General features: G+C 43.3%; 1 protein-coding gene across 3 annotated transcripts in view; it reads left to right on the plus strand.

The window, feature by feature from the left end:
• Positions 1-26,627, plus strand: part of PITPNC1 (phosphatidylinositol transfer protein cytoplasmic 1) — a 219,987-nt gene that overhangs the window by 91,366 nt on the left and 101,994 nt on the right. For all 3 annotated transcript variants that reach the window (XM_080681341.1, XM_080681342.1, XM_080681343.1), the window contains exon 2: positions 18,758-18,906. In XM_080681341.1, coding sequence (XP_080537467.1) covers positions 18,840-18,906 — 67 coding nt within the window. In that variant the 5' untranslated portion in view covers positions 18,758-18,839. The remainder of the gene's footprint in view (positions 1-18,757; positions 18,907-26,627) is intronic.

The raw sequence follows: 26,627 nt of genomic DNA on the forward strand, positions 1-26,627 counted from the left end.
TCCCTGGGAAGGCCAGGTGGGAAAATTTGACCAGCTCATACCTAGTTCTCAGGGAAGAGAGAAGCGCTTCTGTTTTTTTCCTTCTTGTGCTCTTGTCTTTGGACGGCTCACTCTTCAATCTCACGCTAGTGAGACATAGAGGAGGTGGAGACAGTGAAGCCATGCTGCCTGTGTGGCTATGAGTCCCAGGATGGGTCTTTCTGGGCAGGGACAGCCAGTTCCAGTTCTAGGTGGCGGTCAGCTCATCAGGGCGTAGGATCCATGTTGGGATTGAGGAAGGCCAAACTTCAGCTAGTATGAGTACTGGCTCATGAGGGCACCCTTTAGGCCAATTTTCCCCCTAAATATGGCGTGGCCAATCAAAGACCAGGATGCCCAGGCCTTGGCTGCAGGTCCCATCATCAAATCTCAGCATCCCAGCACTGACCCCTCCCTGCTTCCCGCAAGTGCAAACAGTCTAAGTGCTCCATCCTGTGTTCCCAGGCAGCCTGGGTTTCCTTTTCGAGTATTTACATTTCATCATCATTCTTTGTTTACATGTCTATTTCCCTTACCAGAGTCTACTGGTTTTTTAAATCTTCACCAAAGGATATGCTTTTATTGATTTTTAGAGAGAGGCGAAGGGGAAGAGAGAAACATTGATGTGAGAAAGAAGCATGGATGTGAGAGAGAAACATTGGTTGGTTGCTTCCAACAACCTGGGTATATGTCCTAACAGGGAATCAAACTCGCCACCTTTTGGTGTACAGGACGACACACCAACCAACTGAACTACTGGCTAGGGCTATACTTTACCATTTTAATATCCTTGGTGCTAGGACATAATTGGTATCCAATAAATATCTTGTAATGAATTTAATTTTTAAAAAATTTATTGGCTCCCGGCCCTGGCCAGGTAGCTTATTGGTTATAGTGTCATCCTGTATACGCCAAGGGCACATACAAGAATCAACCAGTGAATGCATAAACAAGTGGACCAACAAATCAGTGTTTCTCTCTCTAAAATAAATAAGAAATTTAAAAATGGTATTGACTCTTTTGTCATATGAAAAGCTGTTTTCTAGGTGCTATGGGAATACAAAAAATGTTTAAAATGTATATATTCTGCTCTGGCCAGTGTGTTTCAGTGATTAGAGGATTGGCCCACACACCAAAGGGTCTGGGGTTCGATTTCTGGTCAAAGGCATATACATTAGTAGTATCTAAACTCTAAAGATATTAAGGCATATGCCTCATTCTCAGGTGGCTTCCAGTCTAGTAGGGGAGACAGAAATAAAATTATATAAAATGAGCACAGCATAATGTGACAAGTACAGTGATATAAATTCTGACAATTGTTAAAAATATATAGTAAGCCTGGCCAGTATGGCTCACAGGTTGAGTGTCGACCCGGGAACCAAGAGGTCAGGGTTCAATTCCCTGTTAGGACACATGCCAGGGTTGCAGACTCGATTCCCCACTAGAGGGCGTGCAGGAGGCAGCTGAGCCATGATGTTTCTCTCATTCATGTTTCTATATCTCTCCTCATCTTTAAAAATCAATAAAAACATTAAGTATATATATCTATATGTATACACACACACATATGTGTGTATACATATATAAACAAAAGTAGCTCAAATGGTCATACAAGAACCATCACAAAGCAGTGCATGGCTTGATGGTTGTCAAGTGGATGCTGAGGTTTCCCAGGGGTCACTAAGGGAACATTAGGAAGTGTCCATTGGTTCAGAGTACATATCAGTATAGCAAAGGCCCAGAGAAGGCCTGTGTTAACAAGCCTGTCTGTTTGACCTAGTGTGTCCCACACTTGACTATGGAGCTATTTTCCTCCCACTGTTGAATATCTTATGGATCTCTCATTCCATTTCAATATGGCCACTGCTGGCGTATATACCATCTGTAATTAGATAGTTGACGGCTCTTAATATTTTGGGGGACATGGACCTTTTGAGAAATGAATGGTGGTGGGGAATTGTGCACAACTCATGCATTCCATCCAAAACCCCTTTCCATGAAAGAGAAAGAAAAGAAGGTAGCAGATTCCAGGTAGAAGGGATGTGTTTGGGCAGAGACAAAAGAGGCTGGAAGAGATGGGTCTTGTTCAGTGTCAGTCAGTTTGACTGTGAAAGAGAGGGGACCAGGATGGGTTGGAGGAGGCCAACTGTGGAAGGCCTGAAAGGCCTGGCAAAGAATGAACACTCAGTCCTTAATGTGAAGGTCAAGGGAGATGCGAGGCTGAAGATGACTTTCCTACAGAGACTGGAGTCCTAGTAGGATTATTTACAAAAAGAACTACAACTTCACCACGTCAAAGCCTATGTTATTATGTTGAAATGCCTTTGTTAATTAAATAGTGCTGAAGTCTCCCAACTGAAAATCCACTTTAAGAATTGAATTTGCCATCTAACTGGGCATCCTACCTTGAACAGTTAAAAATCTGATTGGTCTGACTTCTAATTTTAGAAGGAATCAGGCTGACCTGTGTTGAGCTGTTGCTAACTGGAGCCTGTTACCTGGGCGACTAGATTTACAATATGTCAGAATGCAAATACCATCTGCCCAAGAGGAGGAAGGAAGAAAGGCCTCTCTCCTGGGGGGGAGGGAGGGGGCGGGGGGGGGAGGGAGGGGAGGTTTCAGGGGATGGGATGGAGGGAAGAGAAGAAAAAGGAAAACCAGGGAAGAAGATGTGATTTTTCACTTTTAGAGCCTTTTCCTCACTATTCCTACAAAGGAGTTTGGGATTTGCCCTATGGACACCCTTATAAGGTAGACCATTAGGGATAGACATGTGGGGTTTAGGTTGTATATTTCTTCTGGGGGAGTGAGCAGAAAAGGTGTAGCATATATCACTTCAGTGTATCACAAAACACTTAGATTCAGATAATTGCAATAGTAATGAAGCCTTTGAATATGCATGTCTGGCCTTCCACAACGCCATTAGGAATCAATTGCCAATTGACCAGAGTATATGAGCTAGACCCGGAGCTTGCTGCCTTTATCGGGCGAGCTCTCAGGAAGGGTGACTACAAGCGGCTAGTCCATCTTATTTTCCTGCACATCAGGTTGACAGGGTGAGTTGAAGGGATTTTCTCCCTTAGAACATCTATATTCAGCTCCCGTCCTGCGCAGTGTTTCAGGCTGGGCTTAGAATCACTTGGGAAACATTCAAATCCAAAGGCAGGGAAGTTCTATTCCATGTCATGAAATAACTGTCCCATCAGCTGTCAGCTACAGGAATGGCTTCCACCCACGCATTCTGTGAGTCCCAACTGCATGGACTCATTAATTTAAAATTTTTCTAAAAATATACTTTTATTGATTTCAAAGAGGAAAAGAGAGGGAGAGAGAGATAAAAACATCAAGGATGAGAGCGAATCATTGATCAGCTAACTCCTGCATGCTCCCCACTGGGGATCAAGCCCACAACCAGGGCATGTGCCCCTGACCGGAATCGAACCCAGTGCCCTTCGATCTGCAGGCCAACGCTCTATCCACTGAGCCAAACCAGCTAGGGCAATTTTAATTTTTACTTGAGCATCTCAAGAACTTGTATGGGTGGGTGTGCTTCCTTTAATGGCGGTGTGTCAGAGTTTGTGTAGGAGAACTAATTTCCAGGAGCTGGGCTCAGAACCTTGAGCTCTTGGCTTCTAATTTTGTCACCCTTGTAACTTCCCCTGTGACTTCTTCTCTCCTTGCTCTCTTTGGCACAGCTGCCTCCCACCTTTTAAAAAAACTCTTCCTTACATCAACCTAAAACTGTCAGCAGCACTCAAGAGTAAAGAAAGTCACTTTACTCAGCAGGGTACTTGTCACTCAGCCTTATAAATAACCTTTTATTTGAATTTCAAGCAAGTGGCTGAGGAGATTAATGCCAGAGGCAGGAGATGGGATGGATCCTGGAGCTCAACTGCCTGTGTTCAAATATCAGTTCTCCTGCTTTCTAGCTGGGTTCCTGGGGCAAGTTACTCAACCTCTGTGTGCATCAATCAGTTTCTTCATTTGTAAAATAGGGATAATAATACTGCCTACTTCATAGGGTTGTTGTGAGGATTAAATAAGAACAAAAGCTTTAGTTAGCATTCTGTGTAAGCTTTCGCTATTATTTCTTTTTTCTTTTCTTCTTTTTTGTTTTTGTTTCTTTTTTGTTAATCCTCACCTGAGGACATTTTCCCACTGATTTTCAGAGAGAGTGGAGGGGAGGGGTAGAGATAGAGGGAGAGAAACATCGATGTAAGAGAAACACATCAATTGGTTGCCTCCCACATGCACCCTGACCAGGGCGAGGGATTGAGCCTGCAACTGAGGTACCTGCCCTTGACGAGAATCAAACCTGGGACTCCATGGGCCGACGCTCTATCCACAAGCCATACCAGCTAGGGCCACTATTATTTCTGTCTTGCATCTTCATGGGTTTTGCTTCAGTATGCAAAGTAAATGACCAGAGTTTGTTTGCAGGCTGTGATTTCCTCCTTTCTTGCCAAGCTAGTGCCTCATGTTCCACGTACCGCCCTGCCGGACAACTGTAGGCAATACTGCTCCTTCGTTCCTAACCCCTCACACACTTTCTGCCTGTGCTGCATAATTAGTACAGTTGGATATACTATCTTAGCTTGTAATTATCTGTTCTTCACGTTTAGCTCTTTGTTGTTCTTGCAGTTATGAAAAAATGCCACGTGGCTGGATAGTTGCCCATGATATTTGCTCATTGGATGTTTCCCAAATGTAAATCAAATACAGTGACAGGAGCCATCAAGGCTACGCTTGTCCCAGAGCTTACTCTTGGCTTTTGAAGGCCCTTGTTTGACCTTCTTGTTTCTACAAGTAGCTTAAAACTATCCAAAGTAAATAGGAGATAATATTGATGGGAATGTAAAATGGTGTAGCTACAGTAGAAAGGATAAACATAGAGTTACCATATGACCCAGCAATTCCACCTCTACATATTTACCCAAGAGAAATGAAACCATATGTCCACACATATATGTTCATAGCAGCATTACTCATAATCGCCCAAAAGTGGAGACAACCTAAATGTCTACCAAATGATGAACAAGTGAGCAAAATGTGATACATTCATATAATGGAACATTATTTTGTAATAGAAAGTAAATACTGAAACATGCTACAATATGGTGACTCTTAAAAACATTATACTAGCCCTAACCGGTTTGGCTCAGTGGATAGAGCGTCGGCCTGCGGACTCAAGGGTCCCAGGTTCGATTCCGGTCAAGGGCATGTACCTGGGTTGCGGGCACATCCCCAGTAGGGGGCGTGCAGGAGGCAGCTGATCGATGTCTCTCTCTCATCGATGTTTCTAACTTTCTATCCCTCTTCCTCTCTGTAAAAAAATCAATAAAATATATTTAAAAACAAAACAAAACAAAAAAAAAACATTATACTAAGCTCTAACCGATTTGACTCAGTGGATAGAGCGTTGGCCTGCAGACTGAAAGGTCCCAGGTTTGATTCCGGTCAAGGGCCTTCCTCTTTGTAAAAAATAAAATATATTTTTAAAAAAATAAAAACATTATACTAAATTAAAGGAGTCAGTCACAAAAGGCCACATGTATGATTCCATGTATGAAATGTCCAGAATAAACAAATCTATAGATACAGGAAGTAGATTAGTGGATGCCATGGTCTGGAAGGAAGGGATACTGGGGGTTGAGTGCTAATGGGTGTGGAGTTTCCTTTGGGGATGATGAAAATGTTCTGGAATTAGTGGTGATGGTTGCACAACCTTGTGAATATATAAAAATCACTGAATTGTATACTTTTTAAAAAGTATGGGAAACTATTTGTCTACTGCAGAGTCTAAAGTGAATTCCAACAGTACTTTTCCAAGAGTAGCTGTTACCTAAAATAGATCAAAAGCGACATAATCCACAAGAAAAACATGAGATATGTAAATTACCAAGAATGGCTTTTTCACCCCAAATCTTTATGTAAATTATACACATTTGTTTCATAAGTAAATTCTGCAGGTCTCTGTGCTGCCTTCTACGTTGTGATTCTATAATTTACTACATTCTTGGCTGGGTCATCAAAATAATACTGAATGCAGCGTCTATAGGACAAATAGAAGTGCCTGTTCAGGTCCCCCCACCACCCCCAATCTCCTTAAGGTAGTGATTCCTAGCTATGTTTTTTTGGTGCTCTTATAGAGTGACTCAGCTGTTTGTGAATATGTTGGAGCCTTTTTGACTCAAAGGGATTTATTGCATTGAGAGTTAATCTTATGTTTGCAACCAGGACATTTCCAAGGGACACCCTCCAACCCCCTGAAAAATAACCATTTCAGAATATCAGTATTTCACCAGAAGGGTTTACTAGTTTAAATAAACAATAGGGTTGACATCTTTCCCAGGGTTGTCTCAGTACTTATTTGGAAGAAGGGTTTCATATGCCCATGCACCACCTAAAATTAACTTTACAGGAATGAGAGATCCAAGAAAGAATCTAGGATTGACTTTAAAGTATCCTGTCATCACCTCACACCTATTAAGATGCCTCCCTCCCTCCCTCCTTCCCTCCCTCCCTCATGGAAAATAGCAAGTGTTGGCGAGGATGTGGAGAAATTGGAATTCTGTGCATTGCTGCTAGGAGTACAAAACGATACGGCTTCTGGGGAAAGAAGTTCGGTGGTTCCTTAAAAACTTAAACATAGAATTACCATATGACCCAGCAATTCCACATTTAGGTATAAACTCAAAGAATTGAAAACAGGGACTCGGATAATTGTACACCACGATTCATAGAAGCATTATTCACAATAATAGTCAAAGCGTGGAAGCAGCGCAAATATCTATCAGCAAATGGATAAACAACATATGGTACATACATACACAATTGAATATTATTCAGCCTTGAAAAGGAGTGAAATTCTGACACATGCTACAACATGGATGAACCTTGAAAATATTATGCTAAGTGAAATAAGTCAGTCACAAAGGATACATTGTGTGATTCCACTTATATGAGGTATCTGGAATAGACTAATTCTTGCCCAGCAGGCATGGCTCAGTGGTTGAGCATCGATCTATGAACCAGGAGGTTTTGGTTCAATTCCCGGTTTGGGTACATGCCCGGGTTGCAGGCTTGATCCATGGTAGGGGGTGTACAGGAGGCAGCCGATCAGTGATTCGTCTCATCATTGATGTTTCTCTCTCTCTCTCTCTCTCTCTCTCTCCCTTCCTCTCTAAAATCAATAAAAACGTATTTTTTTAAAAATAGATTAGACCAATTTATAGAGACAAAGTAAATTAGAGGTTACTGGGAGGTTGGATTTTAAGAGTTACTGTATAACGGGTATAGAGTTTCTTTTTGAAATGTTGAAAATGGATGTTGGTGATGGTTGCACAGCAATATGAATGAATGTAGTGCCATTGAATTGTAGATTTTAAAATGGTAAATTTTGTTATGTATATTTCATGACAACAAAAAAATTGGGGGGGAAATCCCTGTGAAGAACAACTCTTCCTGTTCCTCATTTTATCTGTTACATTCTTACTTCTCCCAACTCCTTGAAAACTTGGTAAATTATATTTTACTAGAGGCCCAGTGCATGAAATTTGTGCACTTGAGGAGGGGGTTGTCCCTCAGCCCGGCTTCCGCCCTCTCACAGTCTGAGGCCCTCGGAGGATGTCCAACTGATGGCTTAGGCCCGCTTCCCCCCCCCCCCCCCCCCGGGGAGCATGCCTAAGCCATCACTCAGACATTCTTAGCGCTGCCATGGAGGCGGGAGAGGCTCCCGCCACCACTGCTGCACTTGCCTGCTGTGAGCCCAACTTCTGGTTGAGCAGCACTCCCCCTATGGGAACGCACTGACCACCAGGGGGCAGCTCCTGCGTTGAGCATCTGCCTCCTGGTGGTCAGTGCGCGTCATAGTGACCCATCATTCTGCCGTTCGATTTGCATATTAGCCTTTTATTATATAGGTTTGTGGTGTTGCCTAGGGGACTTACGATGGGAGTACTAGCAACTGTCAACATGGGGAGGACAGGGCCACCATTTGGCCTTCAAGTACCAGTTGATAGATTTGGCTAGGTGGCTCAGTTGGTCGTTCCATACACCAAAGGTTTGTGGGTTCTATTCCCAGACATGGCATATCCTGTGTTTCTGATTCCATGCCTGGTTGGGGCATGTATGGGAGGCAACCAATCGATGTTTCTCTTTCTCTCTCCCCTCTCTCTCTCCCTCCCCCTCCCCCTTCCTCTCTTTAAAATCAATAAAAACATATCCTGCCCAGCCATCATGACTCAGTGGTTGAGCATTAACCTATGAACTAGGAGATCACGGTTCCATTCCCGGTCAGAGCACAAGCCTGGGTTGCAGGCTCTATGTGGGGTGTGCAGGAGGCAGCCAATCAGTGATTCTCTCTCATCATTGATGTTTCTGTCTCTCTCTCTTCCTTTCCCTTCCTCTCTGAAATCAATAAAAATATATTTAAAATAATGATAATAAAAAATAAGTAAATAAAAACATATCCTTGGATGAGGATTAAAGAGAAAAGTACTAGTTGATAGACCCTGTCTCCAGGCCATTAGATTAAGTCCCAAATGAGTAGGAGCTCAAAAGGGAGATTTTTAAATGTAGCAATTCTTGGAACTGTACCCAGTTGACTCTGTTTTGCCTGTCTTCATCAACTGTCCCTGGAGAGCTGCAGTTGACAACCACATGCTTTTCTTAATCAATTACTGCTTCTTTTTACCAAGGAAGAAACACCCTTAGGCTGCCATTGCTTAAGACAGTGGTCGGCAAACTCATTAGTCAACAGAGTGGCAAACCACGGCTCGCGAGCCACATGTGGCTCGCGAGCTGCAGTTTGCCAACCACTGGCTTAAGAAAACGGTGCCTTCCCTGCAAGCAGCCACATACGTACAGGCTGCCTAAGGGCTACAGGTCCTGTACCATGCCTGTGAAACCTGGGGCCTTGCCTCCACCATGGGGTGAAAAAAGATGCTGGAACTTTACAAACTCAGGTGTAATTGGGTCATAACTCGCCCTCCACATTGCTCAGTAGTAGGCAGAATCCCCAAACCACTTGCCTCACCAGGTAGCACTTAAGTAATCAGAGGGGTTCATTGGCCTTCCAATATCACCGAGCTCTTGTTATTCTAGACATGAATTGAATAAGTCTTTGAAAACATTCGGAACTCCCATTGTTCGATTGTACTCGAAGCAGCAAGTGGTTCTCTTTGCTTCCAGTTTGCCCTTCTGTGTTCCGAGGGTCTCAAAGACACCAAAACTAACTGCTGTGATTCATGCAAGTATATTTCTGCTTTTAACCAGCACTCCAGTGTCCCCTGATGCTACCAGCCTTTTTCTTAAAGGATTGATAGGTGTCATAGGCTTTCTAATTTTGGAAAGACCCTGCTCCTCACATAGTAGACAGACCTCTGTCCTGAGAACGCCTTGACTCTGAGACCAAGGTTACAGAGATGAGCCTGACCAAGGTGGGTGGCAAGGAGAAGCTGCAGGATCCATTTCCTAGGAAGGTTCTGTCTCTGTTTTACCCCTTTTTAACCTTGTGATTGGCTGCAGGTTTGTGTTCTATAGCAAACACAAGAGCATTGATTGCTTTCTAAAGGTCAGACCTGTCACCAAACCTCTTCATCTACTTGGATTGCGGTCGGTGTCACATTTCTTGGCAGATGACTTGATGCCTCTGGTGAAGCATCAAGTTCCTTCAGCTCATAGCCTGATGCCTTCCAGGTGGAACTCCTCAACAAACCCTCCTCTTCACCAGGTCTTTCTTGTCCATAGCTCTTCCTCCGATGTCTGCAGGGCCTGGCACACAGGAAATGCTTCTGGAATGCACAGGACTTTCCAGAACCAAGGCTGTCCTCACAACCAGTGTATGGAGAAATCCCGTGTTCTGCCACAAGGGCCAATGACCTTTGTGGTTTTGATTTGAGTTCTAGGGTTCCTGTCTGCTCCCTTCCTGATTCTTCACTAATGGCTAATTTGTTCAACTTCTCATTTATAAATACAAGGAATGACACCTTCTACTTCAGCCCATGCTTATAAAGCAGCCTATATGTGCCACCCGTGATCATTTCAGCTTTTCAGTTGGGCATCAAAGGAGTTCTCAGGGCTAGAATACCACCCCTAAGGGCGAGTCAGTGTCAGAAGGAGCAGATATGTGCACTCTTATTTTTTTAAAATTGATTTTAGAGAGAAAGGAAGGGAGAGGGAGGAAGAGGGAGAGAGAGAGAGGGAGAGAGAGAGGGAGAACGAGAAATATCGATCCACTGACTCCCACTTTTGCACCCTGATGGAGGGTTGAGGCCATAACCTGGGCATGTGCCCTGACCAGGAATCGAACTGGCGACCTTTTGGTGCACGGAACGAGGCTCAGCCAACTGAGCCACACTGACCAGGACTGCACTCTTACTTTTCATACACTAAAAAGAATATTGGTACCCTCCTGTATTTGGCCAAGTATATTCTACTCTCAGATGGCTGAGTGTACTGGAAACTATTTAAAGTCTTGCAGCAGCCACAGGTATGGAGCTATGCTTGCACCAGCACGAAGCCTAGCCTGAGCCCCTCCCATGGCATTGAGTTGCTGTATTTCTATTCAGTCCAAAACTCAGGATCGGTTAAACATCAGTGTATGATGTTGTTTATATGAGTTTGTCACAAAAGGAAAGTTTTTTGAATTAAATGTTGATAACCCAGCTCCTTCTTAAATCTTTTTATCAGCTTTCTCATTCACGCACCCTGGCATAGTGACACAGGCATTACGTAAACAAGGCACCTCAGAGAGCTGCTTATAAAAATCCAGGAGAAATGATAAATGTGTGATGATGCCTGATATCCTGAAATATGAGCTTCAGGTTTGTATTCTCTTTGTGGAATCGGATATTGGTTTTTGTGGTTTATTGACCTGGCAGGGAGAGATCTGACGAAACACCAAAGAACTTTCCACCTTAAAAAAAAAAAAAAAAAAAAGAACAAGCCTTCCTGTCTACATAGAGAAATCAGGACTTTGAATCATGGAGCTAGAGAGCCAAAGGGGTAAGCCAGTCAGGTCCTTCCAGAACCAAATCAGATCTAGCCCTTGTAGGTAAAAATACATACTACTTTCCCAAAGGAGAAAGGAGTTGGAATAATGTCTTGCTGTAGAGTCACTCTCAGATGGATCCCCCAGGCTGAGGAGCCAAGGGGAGGGGCAAGGCTGTGAAATGTGACAGTCATGATTAGAAAGGAGCTGATGTTGTCACTGCCCCCTGTTAAGGTTGGCAGCCTCAGAATGCGTTTGTATTCAGTTAATCACTCTCTCTTTCCCTTCTGTCAGGGTCTTTGTCAGCACCATGATGCATTGCTTGGGAGCATCAGCAATGTGAATTCTCCAGAATGCTAATATTAAAGACAAGTTTAAGTTTAGGACAGTGAGCCAGACGACGCCCCTGGCATGGCAGGAATGGTGGGGTGAGGGTGTCTCATGCAACATTCTCTCGGAGGGAGGTCATGAAATTGCTCTCCTGTCTGCTCAACACTTTCAAATAAGCTTTCAAACCAAAGATCCATCCAATATAAAAGTCCCTGTACTTTTAAAAACTTTTTCATAATCATAAAAATAGAATCATTGTTAGATGGCCACCCTTATGAACCGGTTGAGCCACACTCACTGGAAAGACAAGTTCCCAGGCTTTAAAACATTTTGTGATAAAGTATACATCACATAAAATTTACCATTTTAAACATTTTTATGTGTACAATTTAATGGCCTGGAGTGCATTCATGTTGTGCAACCATTGCCACCATCACATCTAGAACGTTTGTATCCTCCCAAAGGGAAAATCTGTGCTCATTAAACACAAACTCTCTAGGCCCCCCACAGTCACCACTCTCCTTTCTGTCTCTATGAATTTGACTATTCTAGGGGCCTCATATAAGGGGAAGTTCCCAGGCTTTTTATAATATTTTGGCAAATGTTTGAGCTGACTTCCATCTCATACAGTTTTTACAGAAAGAAAGGCAGATGGTCAGGTTTCCTTTGGTTGTTGCATTGTGCAGGTGTATGGCAGATGCCTGTAGCATAATGGGGCCACGAATGAAACAGATCTTCAGGTCCCAGTCAGGCAACCTGTTCCCAAACAGAAGGACCAATCACTTCAGCGGTTCGTGTGCAGTTTTATATTTTATGGGGCATTTTAATTTGTAAGCTTTTTCTCACTTGATTCTCACCATGTCCTGTAAAATATTTTGATAGTCCCATTTTAATAATAAGAAACTGTGGGGCTCAAATAAGTAAATTGTGTAATACAAACCGAATCAAAGGTAGAATAAGGACTTCAGCTCCAGATTTTTCATTTTAAAACCCCAGGGCTTTCCACCAGAGCACACTATGGGCAATTATCACCTCTCTGGAGGTCCAGGTAATCACCAGTCCTCAGGAAGGGAGGGCTTCTCCAAATACATCCCTAATTACCAGTGCTCCACCTTGCTGGCTTGGAAACACGTGAAAATCCTGGGCCTGGCTCTGTCACCTGACAAGCCAGCCTCAGAAGTCATGGTGTGGCATAATGGCCTGGCTCTCAATCCCTGTTGGACTACATTAGGGTCTAGACCAGTGTTGTCCAATAGAAATAAGTGAGTTACAAATGTGAGCCGCCTACATTATTTTATTAATTTATTTTTATTGATTTAGGAGAGGAAGGGAGAGGGAAAGAGAGATAGAAACATCAATGATGAGAGAGAATCATTGATCGGCTGACTCTTGCATGTCCTCTACTGGGGATTGAGCCTGCAACTGGAGCATGTGATCTGACCTGGAATCGGACCCTTACCTCCTGGTTCATAGGTCAACACTCAACCTCTGAGCCACACCAGCCAGGCCACCTACATAATTTTAAATTTTCTAGTAGCTACATTTGTAAATGATAAAAGGAAATATGTAAAGTTGATTTTAAGAATATACTTTAGTCAATGCAATATAGTTTGCAGAAAAATACTATAGTTTCAATATATAAGTAATACAAAAATTATTAATGAGTTATTTTACTTTGGGGGAGGTGTTACCAGATCATCAGAATCCAGTGTGCATTTTATACTTACAGCAAACTGAAATCAGATGCTAGATTTTCATTAGATACCAGATCTGAATTTAAATTTCATAAAATTTCCAGTTGAAAAAGTAGATTTACAGTACATACCCAAACAAACATATACAACATTTTTCTAATAGGTGAATTGAGTGTCAGTTTTGAAATTTAAATTAATTAAAATAAGAGAAAATTAAAAATTCAGTCCCTCTATTGCACAGTCAAATTTTCAAATGCTCATTAACCACATATGGCAAGTGGCCACTAGACTGGACAGCACCGGTCTAAGGGAACAGCCAGAGCTGCCCAGACTGGGCCCAGTACAGGGAACTAGAATGAGGGTCAGCAGACTTTTTCTGTCTGATAGTAAATATTTTCAACTTTGCAGGCCATATAGTCTTCATTGTAACTACTCAATTCTGCTGTTGTATCTTGAAAGTAGACACAGAATGAATGAGCTTGTCTGTGTTCTAATAAACTCTTATTTAAAAGACAGGTGCCAGCCCACATAGTTTGCTGACCAGAACATTTTCCTCGGCGCCTTAGCTGTGCTATGGGATTACAGAAAACGCTAGCCTCTAGCATTCTGAGATGAGGGTGTTAGAATCTGGACTCATTGTATCTCTCTTCCTGTGTTTAATTACAATTTGGGCACCATTTGGCAATGCACCCGAATCCTGTGGGATGTTCTATCTTTCAGATGCTCTCTCTCTTCAGGAGGCTCCTTGCGCTTCATGAAGCAACTGCTTCACTGCGCTTTGAGGGCCATGTATTGAGAGGGGAGAAGGCTAGAAGAAAGAATTTCAACAAAGGCATTAACAGTGCTGTGAATAATGTGGGAAACTCCCAAGAATACCAAATTGTATTGCCCTCTACTCTTTCCGTCTCCCACACAGCCAGAGTAAGACAGGAAGGAATCACGCCCATTTCGCAGGTGGAAAAATACATGATACCACGTTAAGTCAGAGGATAGGTGTTTCTCTGTGGTCATTGGGTTATGTGACATCCATCCGTTTTGATGGTGTACCTGCCTTCAGGTCCCACGTCGTATCAGCAGGAGATAACTCCATCCGGAGTCAATGATGTTTATTGCAAAGCAGAGGTTTGGAAATAGAATTGGAACCAATGGAGGAGGAGAAAGAGAATAAGAAGGGAGGAAACAGGGTTGGAAGGAAGATAGATGGCTACCCCTTGGTTCTTTAGGGTGGGGTGTATAGGAGGCTAGCTTGCAGAGATCTCTGAAGCTCAGCAGCTGTGGGGAACAGTTAAGTGCAAATCAGCCTTAGGAGTTCTGTTGAGCCTAAAACTTTGGGTCCAGTAGTTCTTCTGGCAAGGGTGATGTTCGCGGTGTTACTGGTGCTCCGTTAATAATTCTTTACCATTCTCGGGAGCTCATCTTAGGGTCTCCTTTTCTAACATCAGAGTTGGAGGCTGAACTGTATTAGGATGATTGTGCACAGCCATAGAGTTTGCAAAGTGCAGACTGACGAAACCTCTCGGCTTTTCCAGGTACATTACACAACTCTTCCTTCTCTCAAATTTTGTGGCGCTGTGTGCAAGTGGGAAAGATCTGAATCCCCATGATGCTTTTTGACTACAGAGATAATTACTTGGGGTAGCTATCCTGACGATGGCTCACATGGGGGCCCAGCCCTGCAGTGCAGAGCTGTCTCTAACCATGATTGCCTGTAATGATGATTATCCAACCTCTGGAATTATAACAATAGATTCTACCAAGTTAGAGCATAATTGCTCCACCATTTCATATGTGAGCACAGTTTAACAACTTTGATCTTTCAAATGATATCGGGCTTTTATTATTCATCTTCTGTAATAGTGGCTCTGAACAACCCTCCTCCCCGCCCCCTTTAATCACAGTGAGGCTTTGATTTGTTGAAGCAGTTCACCTGTTAGAGACAAAAGGGCTGAAGTTGGGTGAAGAAGAAAGAGTGCAGACCTGTGATGTTAAATCCCAGCTCTACCACCTAGAAGACTCGGGGCCTGGAGAGAGCCTCTCTGAGATAGCTTCCTCATCTGAAAATACCCCTCTGCATGAGTCTTTGTATTAGAAATGAACACGAAGCACCTAACTTATAGGAAATCAATTAAACTGTATTCTGTCACTCCATCGTCATCACCACCATCATCATCATCACCATCAATTATCTGTCTTTAAAGACTGTGGAGTTCTGAGTCTTTGGATTTGGCTGTGTTCATTTGACATATGAATTTGTTTGGAGTTGGTGGTCAAGGATGTGGTATTTTCACTAAATTAGGGATGGAGCTTTGCAAGAAATGCCTGGGCACCGTTTTGTGCTGAGCAAGTCCTAGTGAGTGCCTTCGCCTCTCTCTGACCCAGTGGTTCTTAGCATTTAGTGTGCTTTTGAGTGTGATTCCCAACTTCTTTGTCCCCTGGAGTCTGAATGTAAAAGGGCTGGAATAGCCTGGGATTTAGCATTTTTTAGGAGTGTGTTTGGTGATTTTGAGGCAGGTGGTTCATGGACCATCTTGTCTTGTCCTCTTCCCCTAACTTAGAAATGCACGTATCTATGGTTTATAAACAGCAGCAAAACCTTTGCTTCTGGATGGCCCAGCTCCGATGGCTACAACCAGCCGAGCAGGCCTGATTTGCTTGGGAAGGAGAGAAGTGGCTGCTGCTGAGCCCCTGACCATCTCAGTGTCCGGGCTTGAGTGTCCCCTGCCCCCCACTTTGCCCCCCACCTCCTCAATGTCACCTACGTCTTTGCATCTAGCGTCAGTCGGCCGCCCCCAGTCTAACTCTATCTTAGCTAAGACTGATGTCTGCTGGGCACTAGCTCATTCAGGAGTCCCTGGAATGATCAATGAGCCAGGCAGCAGGGCAGCCAGGCAGCTGGGCCCTCCTCTGAGTGCCATGAATCAGCTGCTGCTGCCTAGGCCCATTCCCTTCTCCTTGGAGCAGGAGGCATTGAGCTGAGCGAAGTCAGGCTGACTTGCGTCTGGCTAATGGATTTTCTGTGTCATGCATTGTCCTTGATCCTGTATATTTTTCATATGTGAGTGGGTTGGAGCTCCTGAAGACCATTCAGTGGTAGACATGTCCCTTCTGCCAAATCCCCCACTAAAGTCCTCGACAGAATTTTGGTTTAGGGGGCAACTACTTCAGAAGCAGAATCAACACTTAAAAAATTAAGGTGAAAAATCACATAACATAAAGTTAATCATTTTAAAGTCAATTCAGTGGCATTTAGTCTATAACAATGTACAGTCACCACCTCCATCCAGATCCAAAACACTTTCATCATCCTAAAAGGAACCTCGTCCCATACCCACTGTATTAGTTTGCTAGGGCTGCTGTAACAAAGCACCACACACTGGGTGGCTTCAACCAGAATCTTACCATCTCACAGTTGTGGGTGCTGGCAGTCCAAGATCAAGGTGTCAGCAGGTAAGGTGGGTTCCTAGCAGACGGCCTTCTTCTCCCTGCAGTGATTCACCTCATCTTTCTATGTATGTCTGTGTTCAACTTACCCTTTTGTATAAGGACACGAGTCCTATTGGATTAGTGCCTACTCTGAAGTCCTCATTCCTTTTTTAGCTGAATAATATTCCACTGTAGGTTAATACTTCTTTTTTGAACACCAAGTACATAGCAACAGCTAGTGAAATCTTTGCTCCCTGCAGTGAAGAGCAGTGAATTATTCTGTTATAGGCTTGTGTGCCCCTCTGCATAAGGTAGACAGTTGATCTCATGGGTATAGCGCACAGATCTTACTCTGTAAGCTTTTTCTTACTGTCTTCCTCCTCGAAAGAGTGTTAGTCTTTGTGAGCATAAGTAAGAGTAAGGACTTATTAAGGGGAAGCCAAGTCATGTTTCTGATCCCAGAAATTGTTTTAAAAATAGATTTTACCTTTGATTTTTCCTCTCTCCTCTTCCTGCTTTTATCCTCACAGCTCTCTCTCCTCCCAAGCACACATACTAGTACACTTGTGTTAAAAGTATTTTAATGGAAGAGGGTAAAGCGGGGCTAAATGGTGACGGGAGACTTGACTTGGGGTAGTGAACACACAATACACTATACAAATGATGTATTATAGAATTGTACACTTGAAACCCATGTAATTTTATTAACCAATGTCACCGCAACAAATTCACTAAAAAAAAATATTTTTAAAGGGCATTTTACATGCCGACCATCCTAGGAAGGGGCGTGGCACAGACAGGGGGCACTACCCTTTGAGAAGACCCAGCTGCCTTCTGCTCTCATTGTCATGGTTACTGGGCCTGGTCCCTCGGGCTGGCATCAGACCAGGGCCTTTCAGATCCTCTTCACACTCCTCTCCCTGCACCGGCCTCAGAGTGAGAGCGGGATCTCTCAGCTTTGGAACCGATTGCACTGCTGACTTGTACATTTCACCTGCCTCCATAATTTAAAATCTCTTTCTCTCTCATGCATGTAGACAGGAGACCTGCATCCTTGCTGGCCTGGGATCAACCCAGAACTGTCACTAGCTTGCTGCAGACACAGGACCCTTTCCCTCATCCCATCCCAACAACTGTGTGTTGTTTCACCCCAAAGGACCACAGCAGGTGGCATTGTCCTGTCTCCTGACTCTTATTTTCCTCCTTCCTCTCTATCTCTTTTTTTCTATTTTTTAAAATATATCTTCATTGATTTCAGAGAGGAAGGGAAAGGGAGAGAGAGAGAGACAGAAACATCAATGACAAGAGAGAATCATCGATCGGCTGCCTCCTGCATGTCCCCCATTGGGGATCAAGCCTGCAACCCGACCATGTGCCCTGACTTGGAAATCGAACCGTGACCTCCTGGTTCATAGGTCGATGCTTAACCACTGAGCCATGCCGGCCAGGCTCTATCTCTTTTTTTCTCCATCAAATTAGTTTTGCCACCCTGGAAGTTCACTGGGTGAAGAAATGCCTGCCGGCCACAGGATTTTCAGAGAGGCAGGAAGGAGAAGGAACAGCTTGAAAAAAAAGGACAGAAGAGAAATTGTCCATATTCTGTGTTATTTCATATTATCATCTTCATGTAAGCACAGGTGGCTTCTGGGACCTCAGGCTGGAAGGCTCCATACTGTTAATGGAATTGGATATAAGTAGTTAAAGATATGTAATTTTCCTCATTGGGGAGCAGCCTTTAGAACACAGGTTTCACTCTGGGGGGCCTGGGCATCTGGAGTTTTTAAGAGCTTCCAGGTGCTTCTAATGTCCAGCCACCTTTGAGAACTGCTGTTCCAGGGGCAGATCCCTCCAGGAGAGTTTGAACCCTTTGTAGGAGGTGATGAAGGAGACAGGTGACATCTAATCCTCTTGTGCCCAGCAAGGCAGTTAATTAGGCAAAAAGAAGGGACAGACGGAACACACCCTGGCCTGTATTTTGCTGAGAAAAATAGGACTTTAGCTCCACTTAACCCTGCAGGGCCCGATGGGAAGGGAGATTCCCGCACCCTCGCCTCCCTGCTGCTACCCGTGCCTTGGTGGGCTGCCAACCCCAAGGTGATTGCCAATGTGATGCAAAATGTTCACAGGAACATGTCATTTCTGCCTTCTGCTCACCACTTGCTCTCCTCGCTCCCCAGGAGAAGGAACACCAGGCCCATGTGTCTGCTCTCTTTCCTGAGCAGAAAGTGCTGTTAGTTGTTTGATGGGTGAGTGTTTTTGAAGGGCGCATGGGGCTCACCTCCGTCTCTGTGTTTTGCAGTACAAAATTGGACAGCTGTACATGATCAGCAAGCACAGCCATGAGCAGAGTGACCGAGGGGAAGGGGTAGAAGTCGTCCAGAATGAGCCCTTTGAGGACCCTCACCACGGCAACGGACAGTTCACAGAGAAGCGTGTGTATCTCAACAGGTGAGTGGTGGCAGCTGGTGTCCTGCCTCTGGGCCCTCACCGCACGGGAGCCCCTCTCACCTGACCCCACAGCACCTGAGGTCGAGGTAGGGTTGGGATAAAAAGGCAGCTTGAAAGTCATTCGGTCAGCCTTCTGCATCCACCAGTGTAGTTCTTCCAATAACAGAATCCCCTGTGTTCTGCAAAATAGTTCTCAACTGCATTTCATCAAGAGGAGCTTTCCTTTTATCTTTCCCATGCTTTAAGGGACAGGTTAGGTTGAAATATGATCTTAAGGATTAAAGGGCTTTGTCTTCTCCTTTGGTTCAGAGTTAGCAGTAGGAGTAGTTGGCTTTGCCTGCAAGGTGGTATAGAGAAGCATTGAAGGTGGCCTTGTGCCATTGGGGTCTTGGTGGGGTAAGATTCCCACTTCCTGCCAGGTGACCACTCAGGTGTCTGCAAGGGAATTGACCAAACGAATGGTCACCTGTGACCAATGTGTGTTATGCAGTGCTAAGGTGGTTTCCATTTCCTAGGTGGACCCATCCTTCCCAAGGTGGAGGTGGTCGGTCACCTCTGCTTCGGACGGGGAGAGATTTGAGGATGATAAAGCAGTACTAATTAGGACTACCATTTCTGCTTTGCAAAATATAGTCTTTAATCTCTTGCTATTTTCTTATCACTCATGGCATAATTGATCATCAGTGCTTGTTTGATTTTCTCCCCATGCTACACCTCCACTCCAGCCCATTTTCTTCCTTTCCCTTCTTTCTTGGGTCAGAAATTTGTGCTCACATGCCATATGGAATATATTTTATGGAAAGTAATTGTCAACTCTAGTGAACCAGTGTGTGACCAGTCTGGGCCTTGCTGTCATTTCCATGAATACTCTTTATCCCGTGAATATTCTTTATCCCCACGTGCAGTTTCTCCAATTGGCCCACATGTGATTATTCAGAAAACATTTCTGACACAATAGCTGGACGTTGCCCCCGGTTTATTTCCTGACCCATTGTCCGTGCTTTGACCATCGTTCAAGCCGAATTTGGATCGCACATGGCCTCCACGCTCCGACAGGCTAAAGTCGACGAAGAAGGAGAGTTTGGGTCCTGTCACTAGGTGTTTGGAAATCTCTCAGTGAAGCCTTGGGCTGCTTAAACCAACATGTGTTCTTTTTTTGTTTTGTTTTTGTTGTTAATCCTCACCCAAGGATATTTTTTAAAAATATTTTTTATTGCTTTCAGAGAGGAAAGGAAAGGGAGAGAGAAAGAAACATCAGTGATGAGAGAGAATCATTGCTCGGCTGCCTCCTGCACACCCGTACTGGAGATCGAGCCTGCAACCCAGGCCAGGAATCGAAGCATGACCTCCTGTGTTGTTGGCCACTGATATTTTTCCATTGATTTTTAGAGAGTAGAAGGGAGGGGGAGAAACAAAGAGAGAGAAATATTGATGTGATAGAGATATATCCATTGATTGCCTCCCACGTGAGGATTGAGCCTGCAACCGAGGTATATGCCCTTGACTGGAATCGAACCTGGGACCCTTCAGTCCACAGGCCAACACTCTATACCAGGGGTGGGCAAACTTTTTGACTCGAGGGCCACAATGGGTTCTTAAACTGGACCGGAGGGCTGGAACAAAAGCATGGATGGAGTGTTTGTGTGAACTAATATAAATTCAAAGTAAAGGAGCGGAGGGGAGAGCAAGAGAACCGGATAGAACAGCCGGATCCGGCCCGCGGGCCGTAGTTTGCCCAAGGCTGCTCTATACACTGAGCCAAACTGGCTAGAGCTAAACCAACGTGTTTTAATCTGCTTGGGGATGCAGTACCAGGGATTTCCAAGTCACGATGAAATGCAAATTAGATTGGTCCCATTCATCTCCTTGGAGCTGTGAATTCCCAGGGTTTGGAACCAGTTCAGCCTCCAGCTAGCTGTTGATGGCAGGAGTAGCTGAGCCCTGGGTTTCACCTGCAGATGACTTCCTTACAGAGAAAGGTTTCTAAACATGCTGCTTTGGCTTGTTAGTACAGACGATATAATTCAAATGTGGAGCCCAGATCATCTCTGCAGAGCAAAGAGAAGTGAGGGAGATGTAAGAAAACAGGTTCAGTTATTGCCTGGGGAATGTTCTGTATTTACCAAATTCAAGAAGAAATTTTAGAAAACTTGATGACTTTTACTGAAACAGAACAAGAAGTGTCCAGCTGTCTCTGTCATGGCTGTTTTCTCTATCAAAAATATGGTATTTATTTTAAAGGAGAATAATAAACAGCAGTAAGAGGGAAATTTGTTATAAATAGAATATCTGGATTTCCAGGAATAGGTACCACAAAGATTAATGTGGACCTTCCCCCCACCTCGTATGACAAACACAGGATGAAATATAACAATATAAAGCGGACTTCCAAACAAAGAAAGGGAAATCCTCAGGTACGATAAATAAAGAGGAAACTCAAACCAGAACGGAAAGCAGATGAGCTAATGCTAAGGAAGCAGGAGGCGGTCAGAACTAAGTGAGGCCTGATATCTGAGAGGTGCCACACCCATAGGGGACAGATATGTGGCCTTGGCTCATGCAAATGGGGAGGTGGAACTGAGACTTGTGCATAAAAATAATTTTTGAGCCTGGGTGATGTGACTCACAAACATGTGATTGAGCAGTGACCTATGAACCAGGAGATCACAGTTCCATTCCCAGTCAGGGCACATGCCCGGGTTTCAGGCTTGATCCCCAGTGTGGGGTATTCAAGAGGCAGTCAATCAATGAGTCTCTCTTCATTGATGTTTCTATCTCTCTCTCCCTCTCCTTTCCTCTCTGAAATCAATAAAAAAATAATTTAAAAAAATTGTTTTTGACAATAAAAAACAGAGATGTTACAGAGACTCATACTAAAAGAACTACTAAAGGATGTACTTGAAGTAAAAGAAAATTGAATCCAAGAAGGAAAGGGGGAGGGTCTAGAAGTAATAATAAACAAGAAGTTGGTAAACATCTGGGCAAATCTGAATGAGCATAGAATGTTTTAAAAATATTAATGAGTAATTGTGGGTATGTTCATGTAATTTAAATAATAGACAGTAATAGCAGAAGATGAGAACATAGTAATTATAGTAGAAACACTCTTAAGTTAGAAATATTATTTAGGAAGAAGGAGGAATTGTTGATTCATTTAAACTTTTTAAAGGCAAGTGTGCATATTCAAAATGTAAAGGTAACGTTATCTCTGAAGGAGCAGGTATATACTTGGAATTATATAACTTCCAAGAGAAAACTTGATCAATTCAAGAGAAGGCAGAGGAAGAACAAAATAATCCTATAAAAAGCATAACTAGAAAACAAATTTTGATGATAAGATAAATAAAAATATATCAGTGGTCTCAGTAAAGGTATGTGAGTTAAATCCTAAACCTCAACCTAGAGCAACAAATATATGGCAACACTGACAAAATCATAAGTAGCCTAAAGTTATAGTGGGGGATTTTAGCATAATATCAGTTTAACAGACTGAGACACACAGAGAGGATGTAAACAACAGAATGGCAAGCTTGATCCAGTGGACCTTACTACATCCTGGAACCAGTATGCTTTTCAAACACACACGAAAATGTACAAAACCTGACTACAGACCAGGCCAGAAATCTATCTCAGCAAATACCAGAAAATCACTATCATGGAGATCCTGTGGGCTGATTACAAAAATAAATTGATAACAACAACAAAAAAAGAGGTTTTTCATCATTTAGAAAATGTAAGCATTGCCAAATAATTCATGGGTTGAAAATATCAGATACCTGCCTTTCCGACCACCTTTGCAGCAAGGGGAGGCCAAACCACCTAGTTCCAGCCAATGAGATGTAAGATTTTTCCTTCTGATAAAAAGAGGAAGATATTCAAGAGAGACATGATCTGCTTCTCGGGAAGGGGATGAAATGGATGGTGATAGTTGGGAAGGCAGTGAGTAGTACCTACCACGTGAACCTTAACATCAAAGCTGAACAGTATCAGTACAAAAAGGACACTTACAGACCCATCTCAGTTAAGATGTGAAAATCCTATATAAACCATTAGCAAATCAGATACCTCAGAATCTATCTATCTAATAGAGGAATATGCAAATTAGCCAGGATGCCGTAACATCACGACCAAATAGCAGGGACCTGAGGCTGCATGGCACCTGGCCTGGGCGAGGGACCTCAGGCCACACCCCCCACCTGGCGGGGCTTGATGGGGGACCTCAAGCCGTGCCCCCCCGCCCAGTGGGGCTTGACAGGGGACCTCTGGCCACGCCCCCTGCCCCAGTGCCGGGCCGCGAGACCTCAGGTCGTGCTCCCTGCCCCAGTGCCAGGCTGGGGGACCTCAGGCTGCACCCCCCACCCGGAGGGGCTTGACGGGAGTGGGGCCGGCCGGGTCTGGGTCTCCTGCAGTTTTGAAGTGGGTGGTGGGCGGGGACTTGACTCTAGGTCCCGCCGCATGCCCCAGACTCTGACAGGAGGGAGATTTTCATATACATTTTACTAATTTTCTTTCATCTCTGACACTTTTATTATAGAGAAAGGGCAAATAGCAATATTAAAATATTTCCTCTAATTAATTCCCTTTTAATGTGTATGAATTTCGTGTACCAGGCCACTAGTATAATAATAACAATAAATCATGACTTAAATTTATCCTTGACTCTTAACATCAATATGAGAATTCAGCAAGATTCTTGGGTATAAAATCTACGTCAGAAACCACTAGCATTATTATTATACAGCAGGAACAATTAATGGGAAAAAATAACTTTTAAAAATTCTAGTTATAATAGAAATAGAAAGCTGAAAGTACGCAGTAACAAATCCACAAGATATACAAAAACTTTCTGGAAAAAATATGAAATGTTATTGGAGGACATTTTAAAACCCCCGACAAAAGGTAGTATTCATGGGTGAGAAATGCTATATTGTGAAGTTGCTGTCAATTCCCAAATCAATCATACATTTAATGCAAGTCTAATTAAAATGGCAACAAGGTTGTTTTTAAAATAGAATTAGAGAACATAATCCTAAAAGTCCTAATTACTGTAGCTTTATAAAGAGCCTTGATATCTGGTAGGGCAAGTCCCTCCTACTTATTCTGCTTTTCTAAAATTGTTCATATAAATTTTAGAATTAGAAACCCAAGTGGCATGAAAAATGAAGAAACCAAGAACGTTTAACCTAGAAAAGCTAGATAATGGATAAAACTGGATGATGGTGTAGTCAGGGGGAGAAGAATCAGGCCTGTGTATTCTGTAAGACCCCAGGAGGGCCGATTGGACAAAGACCAATGGGTGAGAATGCCAGGAGAAGGGTTTAGGCTTCGTTTAGGGAAGAAATCTCAGTAGGCAAGCCATGGGAGAGGGCAGTAAGGTGCCTTGTGGTCAGTTATGCTGTCACGGGGGGTCCTGAGCATGAGCAGAACCCAGTCTTCAGGATGCCCCTGAGCAGATTCAAACATCAAATAGGTGGTTAGACTGGACAACCTTTCAGGTCCTTTTCAACCTGAATTTTCTACGCTCAAAGCAAGTTTCAGACATTATCCTGACTCTCCTCCAGCATACATAAATGAGGAACCAAAAACTTACAGTTCCCTTTGTACAAATATAAACTAGATCCATCCTTGTATCATTTAAAAGGTTCTGGGCATGTTTGGAAGAGTACACACCAGTTATTTTTAGAAGCAGGTAGAATATGGTTTAGTAAGAAAGAAAGAAAAAGTTGACATGTGACATAACTATAAAATAATAAATATTTCTATAATCATAAAAGAAAATCAAACCCATTACTTTGTGGTTACAAACTTGAATTAACCCACCTCACGTTGACCCGTGTCCTCCAGTGCCCATTTAATAATGTACACAGAAATGTCATTGTCCTCTGGACCTGAATTCATGAGGTGGCAAAATAAGCCAAATCTCATTCAAAAGTTGCTTCTAAAATGTATTATCCAAAGCAACTTCTAGAGATACTGGAAATACTCAAAGCCTGTGTAGTCAGGACCTACTCTCTGAGTCTGTCTTGAGTAGAAAGGACGTTTCAGGGAAGGATGTTAGAGTCCTTTAAGTAGAGTCAGAGTGTTTCATTCTGCCATCACCCCCACAGCTGCCATGAGTAGGTCCAAATTGTCCCTTTTTTCTTTTTATCACTTGTCCCAAAATTCCAAAGTAAGCATCCCATTGAGCTCCCAGTCCAATCCTGAGCCCCCCTGAGTGTGGAGAGGAACTTCCAGCTGGTTTGCAAAGCACTGCAACGATATTCTCACCAGCAGCCCATGAGGGTCCCGACTTCTCTACACCAAGCATGTCAAACTCAAAGGCTAACACGGGCCTAATAACCAAGGTTTAAGTTTATGTGGGCCACACACAAAAAAAGCTTCGATTTTCATAGAAACGTAGGTTTATTTCGATAGAGACATGCTGAATACAAGGACTGAAATGAGTAATCGTTAACATAAAATAATAGAACATTTTAATAAAAATTAATATTTTTTCTTGAACATTAACTTACCAGACACTGAATAATTGCACAAATCAATAAGCGTAACGCAAATAAACCTATTTTTCTAGTTCTCCAAAAGTGAAATATTTCCTGTTGCGCACATCAAACAAGTCAGTCCAAGACTAATGACGTGGCAATCGGCTGCTAAAATATTCGCTGCTAGTATTAGTGGAGAGAAATGGTGCACCTGCGCAGAAGGTACATAAGGGAAATGAATGCAACATGATTATAGTAATCAGTCATTAGTGAACTGTGTAGTTTGTTATTAATTATTATGTATAACAGGATATTGTAAAAATTAAGTTATGAGATTTTTATTAAAACGTTTCTTACATACCGTTATGTTGGCTGGGCCACAAAAATATTCGTTGCAGGCTGCGAGTTTGACATGCTTGCTCTACATGATCAGCAATACTTGTTATTGTCTGTCTTTTTGGTTATAGCTATCCTAGTGGGTGTGAAGTTGTATCTCGAAGTTTTGATGGGCATTTTATGTCCCTAATGCTTTTCATGTGCTCATCAGCCATTTATATGTCTTCTTCGGAAAAATGCCTATTGAAGTCCTTTGTCTTTTTCAATTTGATAAAATGTCTTTTATAAGGGCCCTTTATCCCTTTATTACTTGCTTTCATCTCCCAAGGTTGCTCTAGCCCAGAGGTGGGCAAACTTTTTGACTCGAGGGCCACAATGGGTTCTTAAACTGGACCGGAGGGCCAGAACAAAAGCATGGATGGAGTGTTTGTGTGAACTAATATAAATTCAAAGTAAAGGAGCGGAGGGGAGAGCAAGAGAACCCTCCGTTCTTTCGGCTCCGCAGGCCGGATAGAACAGCCGAACGGCACGGCTGCTCTAGCCTCTGGCCCTTCCTACAACATCTAATACACTGTTGGGTGCGCAGTACATTTTGGCGGTTGCCTAATACATTTAGGACATCACATTAGTGCCGATACATTAGTGCATTTAGTGGTTGTCCTTAGATCCAGTTTAGTTAACCAAATAACTGTCTTAAAAAATCCTGGCATCCAGGGAAAGGAAGCAAGATACTCATCAAACTCTGGAACAGTGATTCTAAATCAAACCTGTAGCCCAGAATCACGTGAGGTGATTCTTTTGTCCCTTTTTCTTTTCATACGTAGCACCTCTCCAATCCCTTTCCATTGAGGAGTGGGAATTGGTGGGGGTAGGGGTGCCTTGGAGGAAAGATGAAGCCTATTTTAG

Source organism: Plecotus auritus (assembly GCF_963455305.1).
Source record: "Plecotus auritus genome assembly, chromosome: 7".
NCBI lineage: Eukaryota > Metazoa > Chordata > Mammalia > Chiroptera > Vespertilionidae > Plecotus > Plecotus auritus.